Source organism: Bombina bombina, chromosome 6 (genome assembly GCF_027579735.1).
Source record: "Bombina bombina isolate aBomBom1 chromosome 6, aBomBom1.pri, whole genome shotgun sequence".
Lineage (NCBI taxonomy): Eukaryota > Metazoa > Chordata > Amphibia > Anura > Bombinatoridae > Bombina > Bombina bombina.
This window is the reverse complement of record NC_069504.1, coordinates 562,954,091-562,977,663: the sequence shown is the minus strand read 5'-3', so window position 1 is coordinate 562,977,663 and position 23,573 is coordinate 562,954,091. Positions and strand designations below refer to the sequence as shown.

General features: G+C 39.0%; 1 protein-coding gene across 2 annotated transcripts in view; it reads right to left on the bottom strand.

Moving 5' to 3' along the window:
- Positions 1-23,573, bottom strand: part of MYZAP (myocardial zonula adherens protein) — a 254,337-nt gene that overhangs the window by 101,230 nt on the left and 129,534 nt on the right. For both annotated transcript variants that reach the window (XM_053717520.1, XM_053717519.1), the window contains exons 3-4: positions 12,656-12,742; positions 9,105-9,266 (exon numbers count right to left, since the gene is read on the bottom strand). In XM_053717520.1, the coding sequence (XP_053573495.1) occupies positions 9,105-9,266; positions 12,656-12,742 (249 nt within the window). The remainder of the gene's footprint in view (positions 1-9,104; positions 9,267-12,655; positions 12,743-23,573) is intronic.

Below are 23,573 nucleotides of genomic sequence, written 5' to 3'. Positions count from 1 at the left end.
AAATAAATTAATTCTAAACTATTAATTAACCTACCCTAACTATTATCCTACAATTAAATTATACTAGCAATTAAATTAACTATATTACATATTAAAAAACCCTAACCCTACTCAAATTATTTAAATATACTATTAAAAATTACTAAATTGCAAAAAAAAATAAAGGCTGAGTTACAAAATATAAAAAAAACTAAATTATGAAGAAAAAAAAAACACAGTATCAAAAATAAAAACGATTAACACCTAATCTAACAGCCCTATCAAAATAAAAAAAGCCCCCCCAAAATAAAAAAAACCTAGCCTACAATAAACTACCAATGGCCCTTTAAAAGGGCCTTTTGTGGGGCATTGCCCCAAAGAAATCAGCTCTTTCACCTGTAAAAAAAATACAAACATCCTCCAACAGTAAAATCCACCAACCAACCCCCACAAACAAAAAGCCTATCTAAGAAACCTAAGCTCCCCATTACCCTGAAAAGGGCATTTGTATGGGCATTGCCCTTAAAAGGGCATTTAGCTATTTTACCTGCCCAGACCCTAAAAATAAAACCCACCCAAAAAACCCTTAAATAAACCTAACACTAACCCCCGACGAGCCACTTACAGTTTTTGAAGTTCCGCTTGAAGGATCCATCCAGCCGGCAAGAAGTCTTCATCCGGGCGGCCTCTTCCATCTTCATCCGGCGAAGTCTTCATTCATGGGGCCTCTTCTATCTTCATCCATCCGGCGTGGGTCCATCCTGAAGACATCCGGTGCGGAGCTCCTCTTCAGTACAGTTGCCACGGTAAACTGGAACTTGAATGCAAGTGACGTCATCCAAGATAGCGTCCCTTGCATTCCTATTGGCTGAAATGTTTGAATCAGCCAATAGGATGAGAGCTCAATCCTATTGGCTGTTCCAATCAGCCAATAGGATGAGAGCTCAATCCTATTGGCTGTTCCAATCAGCCAATATGATTGAGCTCAATCCTATTGACTGTTCCATGGCAATGCCCATACAAATGCCCTTTTCAGGGCAATGGAGAGCTTAGGTTTTTGATAGGCTTTTTATTTGGGGGGTTGGTTGGTTGGGTGGTGGGTTTTACTGTTGGGGGGTGTTTGTATTTTTTTTACAGGTGAAAGAGCTGATTTCTTTGGGGCAATGCCCCGCAAACGGCCCCTTTAAGGGCCATTGGTAGTTTATTGTAGGCTAGAGTTTTTTTTTATTTGGGGGAGGGCTTTTTTATTTTGATAGGGCTGTTAGATTAGGTGTAATTTGTTTTTATTTTTGATACTGTGGTTTGTTTGTTTTCGTAATTTAGGTTTTTTTTATTTTTTGTAACTCAGCGTTTATTTTTTTGTAATTTAGTCATTTTTAATAGTATATTAAAATAATTTGAGTAGGGTTAGGATTTTTTTAATATGTAATTAGTTTATTTTAATTCTACAGGTACGTTTAAATTTATTTTTAGATAGGGATGTTGTAATTTTATTGTAAAGGTAGCGGGTTGTTAGTTTTAGGGGTTAATAGCTTAATTTAGTTTATAGTGATGTGGGGGGCTGGCGGTTTAGGGGTTAATAGGTTTAGATAATGGTAGTGATGTGGGAGGCCAGAGGTTTAGGGGTTAATATGTTTATTTAGTGGTGGCGGGGTCCGGGAGCGGCGGGATAGGGGTTAATACATTTATTTAGTTGCGGCTGTGTCGGGGAGCAGCGGGATAGGGGTTAATAACATTATGTAGGTGGCGGCAATGTCGAAGCAGCAGATTAGGGGTGTTTAGACTCGGGGCTTATGTTAGGGTGTTAGGTGTAAACGTTACTTGTTTTCTACCATATAAATCAATGGGGATACCTGGCAGCATCGAACATAAGCTTTCGCTGCTTTCAGACTCCCATTGATTCCTGGAATAGCCACGAGTGTACCTGTTAACTATTTGAAAACTTTTAAAAAGTACTGAATGTGTATTCGAACATCTGTAATGGCGTAAGCATCGATCTGTGTTGGATTGAGACCGGCGGATCGTATGTTACGTCACAGATTTCAACTTTTGCCGGTCTGTAGGCTTTGATAACTAGGTCGGATCAAGCTTGCAACAATTACACTGTGGAATTCCAGCATATTTGCGGTTGACAGCTTGATAAATATCCGCCACAGTCTCAACTGATAGTGATGTATCTGTGGCTGCTAGCCCCCCTGGCAGAAGGAGATGTGTTGCTCCAGCTGCCATTGCTGCTGAAGAGTGGGTAACGTCTCATCACAAGAGGCCAGAAATCCCATCCTTCACTGCAAATCCTGGCATCAATGTGGATGTGGCAGGATTTAGCCCCCAACAGTTTATGAAGGTGTTTCTGGGCGATGATGTATTGGGGAACATTGTTGCCCAAATTAATTTACATGACCATCAGTTCCCTGCTGCAAAGCCTGACACTTTTTTGGCGAAGCAGGAATGGGCCCCCATCGATGTGCCAGAATTTAAAAAATTCTGGGCATTGACTATGTTGATGGGCATCGTAAAGGAACCCTCCATCCGCTCCTACTGGAGCAGTAGCCCCATTTGCTCTACCCTCATTTTCTCCCAGAGTATGTTGAGGAAAAGGTATGAAATGATTTTACATTTCATGCACTTCAGCGACAACAGCCTGTGCCCCCCTAGGGAGCATCTCCAGTTTGACAGGTTGTATAAAATCCGCCCGCTTATTACCCACTTTACTGCCAGGTTTGCAGAGGCTTATACACCTGGAAGAAATATATGCGTTGATGAAACCCTGTTGAAGTATAAGGGAAGGTTTGGATTCAAGCATTATTTTGCTTCCAAGCGCTCCAGGTATGGAGTAAAGGTGTATAAGCTTGTGAAAGCAATACTGGGCATACTTAGGCCTTCCGGGTGTACAAGGGAAAAGATATCTACCTTGACCCTCCAGGCTGCCCAGAGCATATAGGAACCACTGACAAGATTGTCTGGGACCTGACTTTACCCCTGATGAACAAAGGGTACCACTTGTATCTAGACAATTTTTAGTGTCCTTTTGTTCAAGCTACTGTATTGCTTTAATACAGTAGCTTGCTGTACAATTTGAAAGAACCGTGCAGGTTTCCCAGGACAACTTGCACACACCCGGCTACGAAGGGGGGAGACCTCAGCTCTGCGCCAAGAGGACAGAGACAAGAAGACAGAGACAAGAAGGATGCATACCTTCTTACCACCATCCACACAGAGAGGACTGTGGAGGTCTCTGTACGTGGCAGAGCTGAGAGCAAAGTGAAGCCAGTGTGCATCAAGGCTTATAACCTGCATATGGGTGGGGTTGATCTAGCAGATCAGCTGCTGCAGCCCTACCTAATTATGTGGAAGACAACAGCCTGGTACAAAAAGGTTGAAATTTACTTAATGCAGATTGCAACCCACAACGCTTTTTTGTTGTTCAAAAAATGAAAACTGACATTTTTACAGTTTCAGCTCCAGATCATTTTGGGGATTTTGTACCAAGATGCACCTGCTCCCCGGACAGTGATGGGAGAGAGCAGAGTTGGGGCTACCCATTTTATGTTTAAAATCCCCCCCTACTACGGAAAAGCAGAATCCTCAGAAAAAATGCAGAGTCTGTACCAAGAGAGAGCAGAGAAATGACACCACTTTTTACTGTCCTGATTGCCCTGGACAGCCTGGACTCTGCATTGGGGACTGCTTTAAGCGGTATCATACACTGGTAAATATTTTATTTATGTATTTTACATTTGCTGTTGTGTTTTTCTTTTGGGGGGGGTGGCTTTGGTTACGTTTACTGTTACTGATTTTTGTTGTTGTTGTTTTTTTTACTTTTACTGTTCTATTTTTTATAAGTTCTAAAATTGGTGCTGTATTTTACCAAAACCCCTGTCAAACCTATGCATTGGGGGGTATGGGTGTACTCAGGGGGTCTGGCATTTGCTGTTGTGTTTTTCTTTTGGGGGGGTGGCTTTGGTTACGTTTACTGTTACTGATTTTTGTTGTTGTTTTTTTTTACTTTTACTGTTCTATTTTTTATAAGTTCTAAAATTGGTGCTGTATTTTACCAAAACCCCTGTCAAATCTATGCATTGGGGGGTATGGGTGTACTCAGGGGGTCTTGCAGAAAACAACCTGGAGTGTTTTCTTGCAATAACTTACAACAGGCTCTCCTAAATCATAGTAAAAAAGCAATGTGTGGGGGAACTTCCGGGCGGCGGCCATCTCTGGACGCAAAACTGTTTGCTGCTCACACCTTCCTGCTGAAACTACAGAATATTGAAAGATATAGCCAGTATTTGGGCTTTAAATTGTTGGAAGCAAGACTTTGAAAAGTTAATCTTTCATTTGTTGCCTCCCTTCCTAGGATCGTGCAGCACCTACTGTTACCGGAGCTATTTCAAGGCTGAGGCCTTTTCAAAACCCCCCAGTGACTCCCACACGGGAATTCACTGTCGCGCAGCCCCCTGTTGGCGGCTGTTTACTGCATAACTGCTAAAGCTGATCTTTTCTATCTCTGCCAAACAGCACATAGACTCTTGGGGATACTTTCATATCTTCTATTATTTGCTTTGCCAACGGCAATATGACACCTAAGTGGCAGCACTTTGAGAACTTAATGGCTGATCTATTAGATAAGCATTGCCGGAACCTGTCGGATCTTATTGTAGACAGCTTTGGGGCACTATCACAGATGTGCACAGCCATTAGAGAAAACCGGATGCAAACAACTACTTCATTGGCGCGAAAACCTACTGTGCGGCCTTCAAAACACCTTATTCTGACAACCAGGCAGGATGAAAATTCTCCCGCAACCATAGTGGACCCAGTGGGTGGAGACTACCTGATATCCCTGGTGCCGGGCTCCGTAGCTGCAGACGATAACGGAGCTACCACTGAGACTGACCTGAGTGACGCATCTGGGCTCTGGCGACAACCTTTGGCAGAGCGTCCCATAGTGGGTGAAGCACGCAGACCAGCAAACTGCTTGGGGTCTCCTGAGAGGACACGCGGTGTTCTCGGGCTGAAACAGATGCGCCTGGGAATCCCTAGAAGTGATGTGAGTACACAAACAATAAAGCCGCTGCAACGCTCTGCCCCACTCTGTGACTTGCCGGACCGACAGCATCCCACTGATCGGCTATACAAGTTACTCACATTAGACAAGATAGGGAGCTTTGGAAGTTGCGCTCCTCAGAAGCGATGGTCCTGTTTTTGGCGGATCCAATACCTCCCAGATGGCCGAATGCCGAAAACAGGGGTAGGATAGAGCCTTTTCTTATTGAACTGATCTTCTAGCCTGGGACACTACTCTGTCTGCCGACAGAACTACTAAGTACTTAGAACTGCCCTGCTAGTTGATTCTACTAGAGACATAACCTTCTCAAAACATAAGCCCTGGAATTCATTGCCGCGATCTGTACATTCACATCTAATCCCCATTCATAAAGACTAAGAGGACTGTACACGGTGCTCACTCCCTATCTCGCACTTGGAGTTAAATCATGCCTTAATTTAACCTGTTTCAGCATCCCTGGGACGGTATCATCATATACATGGGGCCAACGGGCTCCAGCACAGTCCCGTGGGTGTTATGTATTTTAATATTGTTTTTTCCAGGAAGCTCTATGATAAACATATAACTACAGTTAATTATATCTGGTATATTATTGTGTCAGTTTCAGGTAGTTACGCTAGTTGAATTTGTACGCTGTCTATTCACAACTGCATATATGTCTGTCCACTGTTAGGTTCGTTTGGGACAGTGATATCTATGCTTAGTGGCAGTAGTTTACTTAAAACATAGACAAATGTTCTTGTTTTTGTTTTTTCCTCTGAATCTGCTAGGCCTGGAAATATCTGAGTTATGTACATATTCCTTGGTTGGTGCTTAGTTGTGAACAATGTTTGCCATATACTCCTACAGGTGAATATCTCTGAATGCCCCATTTTCAGTAGTTTTACAGACAATGGTGCTGAATAGCATTATGCACTTATACTCTTATTTTCTTTTGGACTAGCCCACAGCGGTCTTTTATAAGCTTTAACTATTGTGATCAATTATCTGCTGTTCTCTATAATACAGTGGGTCCAAGAGTGGCCCAATTAATCTTTTCTCCCCAGTTACTCCCCGTATAGGTCATTACTGTATTTTGGGGTCCAAGAGTGGCCCCCGTTTGTCACTAGGGGATACCACTCTAGCGCAAACTTCATTAACTTTAAAAGGGGATATCCTAGTATTCGTATAAATGAAAACTTGAGGTTAGTTCTGTAACGCCAAAATAGTACTGAATGTAAACATTGTTGATTGTATGACCATATTTGCTTTGGAAATTTTGACTGTAACTTGTTTCATTTCATAACCTCAATAAAAACAATAAAAAGGAAAAAAAAAAAAAAAAAAGCAATGTGTGCGTAAAAAGTTAAAAAAAGTACCACCATACACTTTCTCTAATTATTTTTGGCTAAAACGGTTGCATCAAAGGCATCAAAGCACTCCATATACAATACTTTGGGGTGTCAAAGTTTCAAATATATGCACATTCATTGCAATAAATAAAACTGGGGTATGCAATAGGCCCCAAACTAAAGATAGGCCTATCAGAAGAAATACTCTCACTTTCAACTCAAATTACAAGTCATACAATTCTAAATGAACCTTCCCAAAATCCGGGTAAACCTATGCATGGGGGCATGGGTGTACTCAGGAGGTCTTGCGGCAAACAACCTGGAGTGTTTTCCTGCACTAACTTACAACAATCTCTCCTAAATCATAGTCAAAAAGCAATGTGTGTGTAAAAAGTAAAATTGAAAAATTACCACCATACACTTTGTCCAATTTTTTGGGCTAAAACAGTTGCATCAAAGACATCAAAACACACATATTACAGTACATTATATACAGTACATTTGGGTATCAACTTTTCAAATATATGCACATTCATGGCAAGCAAATACATCAGAGTATGTAAAGAGGCCCCAATAATAAGATAGGCAAAGAAGATATGTTAAATGTAAAAAAAAAAAAATCACAATTACATGTCAGAAGTTTGGAATTGCACCCCCAAATAGCCAACAAACCTATGCATAGGTGGTATCATTGTACTCAGGAGATGTTGCTGAACACATATCATCTTTGGTATAACAGGAGCTGAGAATCCATGCCTAAAATACGTGTGTGAAAAATAACACAAAAAAATGACTGCCCAATAGTTTGACAAAGACTGGTGGTTAAATTAGTGCATGGAAAGTGTTAAATTACCAGCTTTTCAAATACCCTAGGGTGTTTACTTTTCAAAAATATATGGTTTGATGGGGTAAATTACATTGGCCGACTTAAAAAATGTCCCAAATAGGACATGGGTGCATGGGATGTGAAAATTCCAAGTTGGAAAACTGGAATGCTCCCCCTAAAAATAAGGTATTTCAGCCCCCCGAGAACCCAACAAACCTATTCATGGGTTCTATCACTGTACTCAGGAGATGTTGTTGAACACATATTGAGGTGTTTTTTGGCAGTACAGGAACTGAGAATCCATGCCTAAAGTACGTGTGTGAAAAATAACACAAAAAAATGACTACCCAATAGTTTGACAAAGACTGGTGGTTAAATAAGTGCATGGAAAGTGTTAAAATACCAGCTTTCCAAATACCCTAGGGTGTCTACTTTTCAAAAATATATGGTTTGATGGGGTAAATTACAATGACCGGCTTCAGAAATGTCCCAAATAGGACATGGGTGCATGATGACAGATGTGAAAATTCCAAGTTGGGAAAACTGAAATGCAGCCCCTACAAATAAGGCCTTTTAGCAGCAAGAAAATCTGACACACCTAAACATGGGTGGTATCACTGTACTCAGGAGATGTTACTGAACACATATCGGGGTGTTATTTGGCAGTAACCCTTAACATTCTCAGTGTATTCTTAAATTGCTATTTTATCAAAAAATCACCACTTTTTTTAATACCTTAGGTTGTCTTCTTGAACGGAATACAATGCCGTAACATCGTTAAAGGGTTAATGGTGATAAAAACTGTATATATATGTGTGGGTACAGTAAATGAGTAAGAGGAAAATTACAGCTAAACACAAACACTGCAGAAATGTAAAAATAGTCCTGGTCCCAAACGGTAAGAAAAGTGAAAAGTGCTGTGGTCACGAAGGGGTTAAAAAGTGATCCGTGTCCAAATACGCTTTGGGAGTCATTACACAGGTCCTATTATGGAGGACATGCACATGCACATTGGGAATCTATATGGAACTGTTGATGCGCATTGAGAGCCTGTGTTATTGCCTATGACGTATCAAGATAAACTGCCAGAACAAAAAAGCAGTTGCATTTGGGATGAATCTGATGTTGGGAAGTTAGTGCATATGTGATTTAATATGTCCTCAACTGTGTATGCACATTGGAGCACCCACTTCCCTCATTAATATACAAATTAAACATTGCATACAGGACAATGATTCTGTGGAGGGCTGCCATTTATGTAAAAAAAGTTGAAGGATTTAAGAGGTTTTTACAATTTTGATATATGGCCTAGTACAGAACAATACCAGAACAATACAAACCGTATTCTACCAGTTAGTTCCAATTAGAAATTACTTGAAAATTTTAAACATTGAGTGTTAGTAACTTTTTCTCTAACTATACACACACACATATACATATACAGTATATATATAAAATCAATGTAAATATGTGCATAGCACATCTAGGCAAGAATCCCTGCTTGCTTTTTCCCAGAAATACTTCATATACAATGTTACCAATGCACAAGAGAATTTTGGGTAAGATATGCAAATTAGATATGCAAATTCTCGTTTTTTTTTGCTAATTTCCTATGCAAATATTTACATTGATTTAATTTTGAGACATGGAGGATTTTAATTTCAGTTTTTTATCTCCCCCCATAATTTTATTGAACTTCAGTATGTATATATATATACACACACAGTATATATATATATATATATATATATATATATATATATATATATATATGTATATATAAAAGAGAGAGAGGGGACGAGAGAGAGAGAGAGAGAGAGAAGGGGGGGGAAGTGTGTTTTATTTTTTTTTTAGCTATACGAGTATCACACATTTATCAACATAAGTATGTTTAGCTGCTCACATCTTTAATATAGCTCATCTCTTCTTTAAGCTGGTTAGTTGACCATTCATAGACAACAACTTCATTCTGATGGTTGTCCTCAGCCCTTTGTACAACTCCGTACACCACACCATGAGACGGCCCTCCTGAGGAAGGATTGCTTTTGGGCATTGAGTACAGATGCTAAATGCAAAAAATAATACATAAATGAATAAAAAGAATAATGTTTGCTGTAGCTACAGCTATTTTATGTAAGGATTAGAACGCATTTTCATTTTGAGTTGTTTATTAATAGCTTTTAACTACAAATAATTCTAACTCTTTGATAAGTTACATATGATAAAGTGGTATATTAACGGGCATATACTTATACTGACTGTATATAGCAAAATGTTCTGAAAAATACACAGAACTCCTAAAGCTTTTGTTGTTCATTCAAATGAATGTGTGGTAAACATTACAAACCTTTTATGTATAGGCTGCAGTGATAGGATACTTTTTTGGACAATTGTAGGGTTAAACATATTGGATATCTTACTGGAGTGACATAGTATATACACTCACACACCACTGTATCACTTATTCATTATTAGTAAATTAGGCACTTGCAACATGCTCACATTTGAATTAGGAAGAGGCTTCATGTATTCTACCTAGAACCTATTAGTCAACGGGACATTCAGCTCAAGCTTTCATTCCCTATAAAGGGCATGATTACAAGTGAAGCGCATAAATATTAGCGCTATTGTGCTGCTCAAGTTAAAGGGATATGAAACCCAAAATGTTTCTTTCATGATTCAGATAGAGCATGCTGTTTTAAACAACTTTCTAGTTTACTTCTATTAACAAATTTTCTTTGTTCATTTGATATCTTTTGTTGAAAAGCAGGAATGTATGCTTAGGAGCAAGCTCATTTCTGGAACACTCTATGGGGGATATTTATCAAAGGTATGTCGGACCTGATCCGACAGTGCGGATCAGGTCCGACAAACTTCGCTGAATGCGGAGAGCAATACGCTGTCCGTATTCAGCTTTGCACCAGCCGCCCCCTGCAGACTCACGGCCAATCACAGGGAGGTGTCAATCAACCCAATCGTACTCGATCGGGTTGAATTCCGGCGATGTGTGTCCGCCTAGGGTTATGGAGCAGCGGTCTTTAGACCGCTGCTTCATAACTGCTGTTTCTGGCGAGCCTGCAGGCTCGCCAGAAACACAGGCCCTCAGGCTCCATTTGGAGCTTGATAGATAGGCCCCTATGTGGCCGATTTATGAAAGTGCGAGCGGACATGATACGATGTAGCATATCATGTCTGCCGCACATCAATAAATACCGATAAATGTTCTTGTAACTGCTTGTGCAATGCCGCCCCCTGCAGATTTGCAGCCAATTGACCGCTAGCAGGGGGTGTCATCAAGCCCGAACGTATAGGAGTGGGCGGATTGATGTCCGCAGCCTCAGAGCAGGCGGACAAGTTATGGAGCAGCGGTCTTTAGAACGCTGCTTCATAACTGCTGTTTTCGGCGAGCCTGAAGGCTCGCCTGGAAACAGGGGCATCAAGCTCCATTCAGAGCTTGATAATTCGGCCCCTATGGCATCAGTTTTGCAAGTATATTATCCATTTGCTAGAGAACTGGAGGACAGCACTTTTTCCTGCCATGTAGTGCTCCAGATGGCTCTTTGCACGGCAGAAATAGCAAACTTATTATGCACGGCAGAAATAGCAAACTTATTATGCACGGCAGAAATAGCAAGCTTATTACGCACGGCAGAAATAGCAAGCTTATTATGCACGGCAGAAATAGCAAGCTTATTACGCACGGCAGAAATAGCAAGCTTATTATGCACGGCAGAAATAGCAAGCTTATTATGCACGGCAGAAATAGCAAGCTTATTATGCACGGCAGAAATAGCAAGCTTATTATGCACGGCAGAAATAGCAAGCGTATTATGCACGGCAGAAATAGCAAGCTTATTATGCACGGCAGAAATAGCAAGCTTATTATGCACGGCAGAAATAGCAAGCTTATTATGCACGGCAGAAATAGCAAGCTTATTATGCACGGCAGAAATAGCAAGCTTATTATGCACGGCAGAAATAGCAAGCTTATTATGCACGGCAGAAATAGCAAGCTTATTATGCACGGCAGAAATAGCAAGCTTATTATGCACGGCAGAAATAGCAAGCTTATTATGCACGGCAGAAATAGCAAGCTTATTACGCACGGCAGAAATAGCAAGCTTATTACGCACGGCAGAAATAGCAAGCTTATTACGCACGGCAGAAATAGCAAGCGTATTATGCACGGCAGAAATAGCAAGCTTATTACGCACGGCAGAAATAGCAAGCTTATTATGCACGGCAGAAATAGCAAGCTTATTATGCACGGCAGAAATAGCAAGCTTATTATGCACGGCAGAAATAGCAAGCTTATTATGCACGGCAGAAATAGCAAGCTTATTATGCACGGCAGAAATAGCAAGCTTATTATGCACGGCAGAAATAGCAAGCTTATTATGCACGGCAGAAATAGCAAGCTTATTATGCACGGCAGAAATAGCAAGCTTATTATGCACGGCAGAAATAGCAAGCTTATTATGCACGGCAGAAATAGCAAGCTTATTATGCACGGCAGAAATAGCAAGCTTATTATGCACGGCAGAAATAGCAAGCTTATTATGCACGGCAGAAATAGCAAGCTTATTATGCACGGCAGAAATAGCAAGCTTATTATGCACGGCAGAAATAGCAAGCTTATTATGCACGGCAGAAATAGCAAGCTTATTACGCACGGCAGAAATAGCAAGCTTATTACGCACGGCAGAAATAGCAAGCTTATTACGCACGGCAGAAATAGCAAGCTTATTATGCACGGCAGAAATAGCAAGCTTATTATGCACAGCAGAAATAGCAAGCTTATTATGAGTTCAAGTAAATGCATTCACTTAAGCGCAATCAAATTTAACGCGCAATTTCAGAGCTTTGATTAGCTTCTATTTATTGAGTTTGAAACTTTGTAAGGGGTTGATTCTGTGTACAGAGATTTGCAGGGGAGCAATGGCATTAAAGGGACAGTCAAAAAAACAAACTTTGATGATTCAGATAGACATTCAATTTAACACCTTTCCAATTTACTTCTCTTATCTAATATCCTTTGTTCTTTAGGTATCCATTGTTGAAAAGCATACATAGGTAGGCTTAGGAGCAATGTACTGCTGTGAGCCAGCTGCTTGTCACTCAACCATTGTATTCAGCTATATCCTAGTAGACCATTGCTCCTTCAGCAAAGGATAACAAGAGCAAATTGATAAAATAATTAAATCTGAAAATTGTATGGTCTATCTGAATCATGAAAGAAAACTTTTGGGTTTATGTCCCTTTATTGTTTATGTTTAAACACCATTTTAGCTGTGAAGGGGCATGTTATTTCTACAGGCACAAATTCACAGTTTTGAGAACTACAAAACCAATAATATGTGGTAATTTTGGAATACGTTGCTGTTAAATAAAGTAGAAATTATAATACAACTTGTATGCATCAAAATAATTATATAACTAATAATGGTATCTTACAAGTGTTGGAGGATCAGAAACATTTTTCTCAGATGAAATGTATCCATTTTTTATTCTCCTTCTTTCAGTTCTAACCTTTGAGATAACCTAAAAGAACAAAAAAAAATAAAAATAAACATAAATATGGAATGAAATTAGTAAAAAAATAAAAAGAGTTATACTTTTTTAAAGCATTAATCAATGAACCATTTCACAATTGTTTTCCTCGTAGCTGAGCTGGTAACTGTTTTACATAATACATTTATTATGAACCAGCTGCCTGGATTTAAAAGATTTAAAAATATATAAACATTTTGAGAGCCTAAATTATGTTTATAGAGAGCCTAAGGTAAGTTTATTAACATTAACAAACAGTGGGCTAGATTAGAAGTGCAGCACAATTAATCTAAGTATAACACACAATCTTGTATTAAAAGCGAATGGTTACAAATTTTTCCAGAGCATTTTAATGCCGTCAAATATTTTTGTTAGCTCGTATTATATTTGCTGGGTTAAGTGTTGTGCAAAAGCACAATAGAAAATGCCACTGTAAAATTAATTAAGCACAGACATGCAGATATTATCACCTTCTAGCCTAGTGCTCAAGAAATAAAAAATAACTTGTAATATGAGTGCAAAAGTAGAAGTGCTATTGATTTTGCTCAAGCAATCTTAACGCCTTCGCTACAGGGAATTTTAGAGAAACACTTGCCCAAAATACTGGAGAATGAATGAAAGTGTAAACTATATATTTATTTATTTATATATATATATATATAATATTTCTATTTTAAGAAGACAACCCACGGGGCAGATTTATCATGGCCCGAAAGGGGCCAAATACCCCTGTTTCCGCACAAGCCTTTAGGTGCGGATATCAATCCGCACAATCGCATATGATCAGGTTCATTGACATCCCTACTAGTGGCCGATTGGACGCAAATCTGCAGGGTGCGGCAATGCACAAGCAGTTCACCAGAACAGTTTGTGCAATGTTAAATGCCAACAGCATATTCGGTATATTGTGCTAAACTATCAACCTATGGGAATGAGATATTTACTTTGAATCTGTTTGCTGGCCAGCAGTATGTACAATGTTTTTATGTGTGATGTGCAAGTATTAGTTCAACACACAATGCATCTATTTAAGTAAAACTTTTTTGATTATATAAAAGAGTGCTGTATCCCTTCGCTTTGTATGGGACTGTCCAGTGCCCTATCGATTTCCTTAATTCTTTATATTTTGTTTAAATATTGTCTCTGAGGGTCTGCACTAATAATTATTATTGAGAATACCCACAACAGAAATGGAACTGATTTTTCAATTCTTATAAGTCATCTCGCTCCACTTTCTTAATATATATATATATATATATATATATATATATATATATATATATATATATATATATATATATATACTGTTAAGTCAGGATCAGACTGATATGCTTCAGGAAAGTTCTTCTCTGTGAAAGGCACATGTTGAGCAAAAACAGGCAGCTTCTTGGGTGGTAACTAGCCATAGAACAAGCTATTATGCTATTGTTCGTTCCCAGTTTGAGCGCTTCTCTCTTTTTTTATGCAAATTATGACACTTGGGGAAGTCTCCCTAAGTGTGATGCGGGAATCCAGACGTGGACCCGTTGCTCAGTGTGCCTAGAGGGATATGGCTGCACCTCACTGACGAGGCCCACAATAGGCCAAAACGTACGTCTGGGGTTTCGCTGTTTCTCTCGTTCAGAGAGGGATTGCCTGGTATTTTGAGGCTGGACTGTACTGTTAAGTCAGGATCAGACTGATCTGCTTCAGGAAAGTTCTTCTCTGTGAAAGGCACATGTTGAGCAAAAAGAGGCTGCTTCTTGGGTGGTAACATTATGCTATTTTCCGTTCCTAGGTTAAGCGCTTCTCTCTTTTTATTTATATATATATATATATATATATATATATATATATATATATATATATATATATATATATATATATATATATATATATATAGAGAGAGAGAGAGAGAGAGAGAGATCAATATATATACTGTATATATTTAGATAGATATATATACATACACACACACAATGTGTGTGTATATTCAGAAACCGAAATATCACTACCCGATAAATTAAACAGGCAGATGTTATTTATGCTGTAAGATGCTAAATTCAGCAGCCACCCCTAATTACACTTTGTACATCATGTACTTTTTATCTGATTTGGCACTGCTATTCTTTACAAGTAAAGGGTGTGTGAGTTTTTGTGTTTCAATGTCTTCAGTCCTCTACGGTCCACCTCATCCTTTTTGTTGTATCCTGTGGAACACTAGCTATAATAGGCTGTAACATCTGCTGCTTTTTGTACATGGAATACAGGCAATAGAATAATGTCTGTCTTGCATTTTTTACAAACATAATATGAAGGCTGTGCATGTGAATGCAAACTTCTCATAGTTAAATTTGGCACTTTGACATATGCTTAAACAGAGCTGCACATTGACAGAAAATACAGGGGAACAAAGGTCATTCTGGTTGGATAATAATGAAAAAACCTCTGACATATTACACATGAATATACATAATTTGCCTAATAAAAACAAGCTAATGTTAAGGCCAAGGAGTGCCCATGTTTTGCTCTTTAAACCCTTGTCAAATATGCCATTGTCTAGAGATATAGTGTCGTACATTTACTTAATAAGTTAATATAGCTGTACTTCCTATACAAGCATAATCTATTTACATGAGAAAAACAGTGTGCTTATATGCACCTTTGTTAATCACCTTCTAATTCATGTAGCTTTTTTATTACCCCACACTGAATAATAAATGAAGTATTACAGGATATCATACTGCTTTATCAAAGAACAATAAAAAAAACAGTAACACTGTAGATTGTGACGACTGTATATACTGTAAATAAAGAAAATGATTACTAGTATGATGTTTTTAACAGATCTATGACAATCACACCACCATGGAGGGTTTTTGCATTGCCAACAATTCCTAACCCAAGGTATTTGGCAACAATGTGTCCAATTCCTATCTTGTCCCACCAGTTGGGAAGAATATATATATATATATATATATACATATACATACACACACACACATACAGGCATATATCATCAATGACATCATAATATTGTATTTGCAATGTGAAAAACCATCATCATTTATGTAAAAAACATGCATATTATTTTTTTAAGTAGAATAAATGCAGAGAATAAAAAGCAATAAAATTAAAATATTAAAAAAAATATTTGACTCAAGATACAAGTGGTTCAATAATGCTGGCGTGGAACCCAATAGCAATATCGCTGGACTGTGTTATAAATAGCACACAAATTGATATTACAACTCCATAGTAAAAAAATATTTACCAGAGAAGGTTTAGCGCTGCCTATATCTCTCTAGTGCACCCATTACTTTCAATGGATGTTGTGACTGAGCTAAATACCACAAATATTACAAGTTGAAAGTTAAGACTCATGCCTAGATTACGAGTTTTTTCGGTAATGGTGTGCGGTGCTAACGAGCAATTTATGCTCACCTACAGACAACGCTGGTATTACGGGTTTTTACAAACCCGGCGTTAGCCGCAGAAAAGTGAGCGGAGAGCAAAATTTTGCTCCACATCTCACCTCAATACCAGCGCTGCTTACGTTAGCGGTGAGCTGGCAAAATGTGCTCGTACACGATTTCCCCATAGGAATCAATGGGGGAGAGCCGGCTGAACAAAAACCTAACACCTGCAAAAAAGAAGTGTTCAGCTCCTAACGCAGCCCCATTGATTCCTATGGGGAAATAAAATTTATGTCTACACCTAACACCCTAACATGAACCCTGAGTCTAAACACCCCTAATCTTACACTTATTAACCGCTAATCTGCCGTCCCCGACATCTCTGACACCTACATTATATTATTAACCCCAATCTGCCACTCCGGACACCGCCGCCACCTACATTATAGTTATGAACCCCTAATCTGCTGCCCCCAACATCGCCGAACCCTACATTATATTTATTAACCCCTAACCTGCCTTCCCCAATGTCGCCGCAACCTAACTACATTTATTAACCCCTAATCTGCCGCCCCCAACGTCGCCGCCACTATATTAAAGTTATTAAACCCTAACCTCCCTAACGTAAATATAATTTAAATAAATCTAAATAAAATTACTACAATTAACTAAATAATTCCTATTTAAAACTAAATACTTACCTATAAAATAAACCCTAAGCTAGATACAATATAAAAAATAGTTACATTGTATCTAGCTTAGGATTTATTTTTATTTTACAGGCAACTTTGTATTTATTTTAACTAGGTAGAATAGTTATTAAATAGTTATTAACTATTTAATAGCTACCTAGTTAAAATAAAGACAAATTTACCTGTAAAATAAAACCTAACCTAAGTTACAATTACACCTAACACTACACTATAATTAAATTAATTCCCTAAATTAACTACAATTAAATACAATTATCTAAAGTACGAAAAACAACAAACACTAAATTACAGAAAATAATAAAATAATTACAAGTTTTTAAAACTAATTACACCTAATCTAATCCCCCTAATAAAATAAAAAAGCCCCCCAAAATAATAAAAAGCCCTACCCTATACTAAATTACAAATAGCCCTTAAAATGGCCTTTTGCGGGGCATTGCCCCAAAGTAATCAGCTTTTTTACCTGTAAAAAAAAGTACACTACCCCCCAACATTAAAACCCACACAACCAACCCTACTCTAAAACCCACCCAATCCCCCCTTAATAAAACCTAACACTAACCCCTTGAAGATCACCCTACCTTGAGAAGTCTTCACCCAACTGGGTCGAAGTCCTCAGCGAAGCCGGGCGAAGTGGTCCTCTAGACGGGCAGAAGTCTTCATCCAAGCCGGGAAGAAGAGGTCCTCCAGACGGGCAGAAGTCTTCATCCAGACGGCATCTTCTATCTTCATCCATCCGGTGCGGAGCGGGTGCATCTTCAAGACATCCGACGCGGAGCATCCTCTTCTTTCTTCATCCGACGACTGAATGAAGGTTCCTTTAAATGACGTCATCCAAGATGGCGCCCCTTCAATTCCGATTGGCTGATAGAATTCTATCAGCCAATCGGAATTAAGGTAGAAAAATTCTATTGGCTGATGCAATCAGCCAATAGGATTGAACTGGCATTCTATTGGCTGATTAGAACAGCCAATAGAATGCCAGCTCAATCCTATTGGCTGATTGAATCAGCCAATAGGATTGAAGTTCAATCCTATTGGCTGATTGCATCAGCCAATAGTATTTTTTCTACCTTAATTCCGATTGGCTGATAGAATTCTATCAGCCAATCGGAATTGAAGGGACGCCATCTTGGATGACGTAATTTAAAGGAACCTTCATTCAGTCATCGGCCGTGGAAAGAAGAGGATGATCCGCGTCGGATGTCTTGAAGATGGACCCGCTCCACGCCGGATGGATGAAGATAGAAGATGCCGTCTGGATGAAGACTTCTGCCCGTCTGGAGGACCACTTTGCCTGGCTTGGATGAAGACTTCTCCCGGCTTTGTTGAGGACTTCAGCCCGGTTGGGTGAAGACATCTCCCGGTAAGGTGATCTTCAGGGGGTTAGTGTTTTTAAGGGGGGATTGGCTGGGTTTTAGAGTAGGGTTGGTTGTGTGGGTGGTGGGTTTTAATGTTGGGTGGGATTGTAATTTTTTTTTAGGTAAAAGAGCTGATTACTTTGAGGCAATGCCCCGCAAAAGGCCCTTTTAAGGGCTATTTGTAATTTAGTGTAGGGTAGGGCTTTTTTATTTTAAAGGGGCTTTTTATTTTGTTAGGGGGATTAGATTAGGTGTAATTAGTTTAAAAATCTTGTAATTTCTTTATTATTTTCTGTAATTTAGTGTTTGTTTTTGTACTTTAGATAATTTTATTTAATTGAAATTAATTGTATTTAATTTAGGTAATTAATTTAATTGTAGTGTAGTGTTAGGTGTAATTGTAACTTAGGTTAGGTTTTATTTTACAGGTAAATTTGTCTTTATTTTAACTAGGTAGTTATTAAATAGTTAATAACTATTTAATAACTATTGTACCTAGTTAAAATAAATACAAAGTTGCCTGTAAAATAAAAATAAACCCTAAGCTAGCTACTATGTAACTATTAGTTATATTGTAGCTAGCTTATAGTTTATTTTATAGGTAAGTATTTAGTTTTAAATAGGAATAATTTAGTTAATTGTAGTAATTTTATTTAGATTTTTAGTTAGGGGTGTTAGGGTTAGGGTTAGACTTAGGTTTAGGGGTTAATAACTTTATTATAGTAGCGGCAACATTGGGGGCGACAGATTAGGGGTTAATAAATGTAGGTAGGTGGCGGCGATGTTAGGGCCGGCAGATTAGGGGTTAATATTTAAATAGTGTTTGCCATGCGGGAGTGCAGCGGTTTAGGGGTTAATATATTTATTATAGTGGCGGCGATGTCCGGTTCGGCAGATTAGGGGTTAAAATATTTATTTTAGTGTTTGCAATGTGGGGGGGGGCTCGGTTTAGGGGTTAATAGGTAGTTTATGGGTGTTAGTGTACTTTTTAGCACTTTAGTTAAGATTTTTATGCTACGGCGTTGTAGTGTAAAACTCTTAACTACTGACTTTTAAATGCGGTACCAAGCTTGACAGGAGAGGGTTTACCGCTCACTTTTGGTCAGACTCGTAATACCGGCGCTATGCAAGTCCCATTGAAAATATAGGGTACGCAATTGACGTAAGTGGATTTGCGGTATTTCCCAGTCTGGCCAAAAAAGTGAGCGGTACACCTGTACCTTCAAGACCCAGCGGGCGTTAAAAAGCAGCGTTAGGACCTCTTAACGCTGCTTTTTAAGGCTAACGCACAACTCGTAATCTAGGCCTAATTTAACAAAAAATAAAAAAAGCAAACATTACAGAAAATAAAAAATCAAATGACCAAATTTAACAAAATTAAACATAATCCCTATGAAAATAAAAAAGACCCCCCAAAATAAAAACACCCCCTACTCTAATAATAAACTACCAGTAGCCCTTAAAAGGGCTTTTTGCAGGGCATTTCCCCAAGATAATCAGCTCTTTTTCAAGAAAATACACAAAGCCCCCCTAACAGTAAAAAGACCCCCACCCACCAAACCCCCCCCAAATAAAATAACCTAACACTAAAAAACCTAAACTACCCATTGCCCTGAAAAGGGCATTTGTTTGGGCATTGCCCTTAAATGGGCATTTAGCTTTTTTTCTGCCCCACCTAATCTAAATAAAACAAATCCCCCCCAAAAAACCTTAAAAAATCCTAAATCTAACTCCCAGGTTGGTACTCACTGTTCCTGAAGTTCGGTGGAGAAGGTCCTGTTCCAGGTGAAGTCTTCTTCCAAGCGCAACATCTTCTTCTTCCAGGAACATCCTGTGCGGAGCGGAGCTGAAGACGGAAGACAGCGGACCCGAAGACCGGCGACCCTGGAACTGAAGACCGGCGGCCACGGAGCGTGGAGGATACTCTTTGTATGATCTCTGCCGTACACTGAATAGTGAATTCAAGGTACGCGATTAAAGATGGCGTCCCTTGATATTCTATTGGCTGATTTGATTTTTCGAATTCAAATCAGCCAATAGGATGAAAGCTACTTAAATCCTATTGGCTATTTAAATTAGCCAATAGCATGAGAGCAAGTGAAATTCTATTGGCTGATTTGAATAGCCAATAAAATTTCACTTGCTCTCATCCTATTGGCTAATTCAAACAGCCAATAGGATTTGAGTAGCTTTCATTCTATTGTCTGATTTGAATTGGAAAAATCAAATCAGCCAATAGGAATTCAAGGGACGCCATCTTTAATTGCGTACCTTGAATTCACTATTCAGTGTACGGCGGAGATCGTACAAAGAGGATCCTCCACGCTCCATGGCTCCGCGGTCACCGGTCTTCAGTTCCAGGGTCGCCGGTCTTCAGCTCCGCTCCGTGCAGGGTGTTCCTGGAAGAAGAAGAGGTTGCGCTTGGAAGAAGACTTCACCGCCTGGAACAGGACCTTCTCCGCCGAACTTCAGGAACGGTTAGTAGCAACCTGGGGGTTAGACTTAGGGTTTTTTATGTTTTATTTGGGGGGGGGGTTGTTTTATTTAGATTAGGGATGGGCAGTAAAAGAGCTAAAATGCCCTTTTCAGAGCAATGGGTAGTTTAGGTTTTTTAGTGTTAGGTTCTTTTATTTTGGGGGGTTTGGTGGGTGGGGGGTTTTACTGTTAGGGGGGACTTTGTGTATTTTTTGTAAAAGAGCAGATTATCTTGAGGCAATGCCCTGCAAAAATCCCTTTAAGGGCTACTGGTGGTTTACCAACCTGGGGGTTAGATTTAGGATTTTTTAAGGGTTATTTGGGGGGATTTGTTTTATTTAGATTAGGGATGGGCAGAAAAAAAGCTAAATGCCCTTTTAAGGGCAATGCCCAAACAAATGCCCTTTTCAGGGCAATGGGTAGTTTAGTTTTTTTTAGTATTAGGTTATTGTATTTGGGGGGGTTACTGTTAGGGGTGGCTTTGTGTATTTTCTTGAAAAAAGAGCTGATTATCTTGGGGCAATGCCCTGCAATAAGCCCTTTTAAAGGGACAGTCTACACCAGAATTGTTATTGTTTAAAAAGAAAGATAATCCCTTTTTTACCCATTCCCCAGTTTTGCATAACTAACACAGTTATATTTATATATTTTTTACCTCTGTGATTATCTTGTATCTAAGCCTCTGCAAACTGCCCCTTTATTTCAGTTCTTTTGACAGACTTGCAGTTTAGCCAATCAGTGATGGCTCCCAGGTAACTTCACGTGCATGAGCACAGTGTTATCTATATGAAAAACTTTAACACCCTCTGGTGGTGAAAAACCTGCTAAAATGCATTCTTAAGAGGCAGCCTTCAAGGTCTAAGAAATTAGCATATGAACCTCCATATTAGCATATGAATACCAAGAGAACAAAGAAAAATTGGTGATAAAAGTAAATTGGAAAATTGTTTAAAATTACATGCCCTATCTGAATCATGAAAGTTTATTTTGGCCTAGACTGTCCCTTTAAATAAGAGTAGGGGGTGTTTTTATTTTGGGAGGGTTATTTTTATTTTCATAGGGATTAGGTTTAATTTTGATAAATTTGGTAATTTGATTTTTTTATTTTCTGTAATGTTAGCTTTTTTTATTTTTTGTAAACTTATTTTTTTTTTGTAACCTTAGAATGTATTAGTTTAGGTAATATGGGTTTATTTAATGGGGTGTTAAGTTAAGGGTTGTTAGGTTAGGGGGTGTTAGGTTAGTGTACTGTACTTAGTTATTTAAATAGTTATTTGCATTGTGGGTTTTGGCGGTTTAAAAGGTTAATAAGTTAAATAGGTTTATTGCGATGTAGGGGTTTTGCGGTTTAGTGGTTAATAGGGTAAATAGGTTTATTGCAATGTAGGGGTTTTGCGGTTTAGGGGTTAATAGGGTAAATAGATTTATTGCAATGTAGGGGTTTTGCGGTTTAGGGGTTATGTATATAAAGAAATATACTTAGATATAATTTAAAGAGAAGAAACTTTGTATTTATTTAGGACAGTAGTTTGTTTAATTAGAGTGTGGCTATATCTGAAGTTTATTATATAGAAAATATTTTTGATATATTTAAGATAGTAGTCCATTAAAATTATAGTATTGCTACACCTGTAGCTTAAATTTTTATATTAAAGAAGAGTTACAAAATATGTTGTTTCTACATCTGTAGCTTAAAAAAGAATTAGACTGCCCTCTGGGCAGGCTTATCGACTAGTAATGCTATAACTACAAACAGGCATCTCCATTGTGCTACCCTTGAGAGACCTAGCACTCCCTGATACAACTTATGCATTATCTGAATGATCACAAATATCCACAGCGTGCTGTACCAAACATATCAGTAGCTGTCCATCAGTAGTGAAAAAATAGGGTGCTGGCATGAATCAACAGACCTTTTCACGGCATATAAGCATACAAAACCAAGTTGAAAATGTTGATTCCTATAAGTACCAAGTTACCAGCAACGTCTTAGGTCCCAGGATCAAGTCACCAAGCTAGCCCACACCAACTCTCCAGGCCCTAGAGACACGTGTGGAAAGGCTAGACTGCATCGGGAAGATAGACTCCGGACTCTGAGATAGAATAGGGCCGCACCCATGGGAGCCGGCCGCTATCCCCGATACGACCACACAAACCAGAATATCTGTAATTTCCTGATATTCACAGGCGGCTCCTGGTCTATTCGTCCGCACCGTTTGCAGTTTCTCAATCCTAGATTGAATAGCCTATGTCGTGTTCATTTTGGGATCTATTTTTTAAACCAACTCGGGCTTTAGCTGTAGATGGCCCCATTATATACATAAACTTATGTGTGTTAGGCAGAAGCTCATCCAAAATGCAGGCAACTAGATACGGCAATTTGTACGCTTTCGTTCCTCTATGCCTGTCTCCTCTATCTCAGGTGCACAGCTCCGCATATGTCTAGCCTCTGTAAAAACACGGCACTCACTTGGTTGCGTGACACTTTTCTGCGAGCCAAAACCTATGTCTTCCGCCATATTAGGCTCAGCATGCTCCTCTTCTTCACACTGAGCAACGGCAAATCTATAGTGCATCTGTTGTTCAAACTTGGCAAATAAGGCTTGCACCTGTAGATACAGTGTCTCCTCCATATTTATGTGTGTGTTCCCATCACACAGCTGTTGGGCACCATGCTGCACCCTTGAAGCTTTCTCCCCCGCCATAGTAGACCTGGAGGGCTTCTTTTCCGTATCACCCACAAGTGCCATGAAGTAATCAAATCTGTGGTGTTATCTGCTGCTCAGGTTCAGCAGATAAGGCTTGTATTTTAGTTGTTATGCAGAGGATGTCAGTATACTCTGCTTACCCGGTTTCCCAGGGGGTGAGGGGGGGCTGA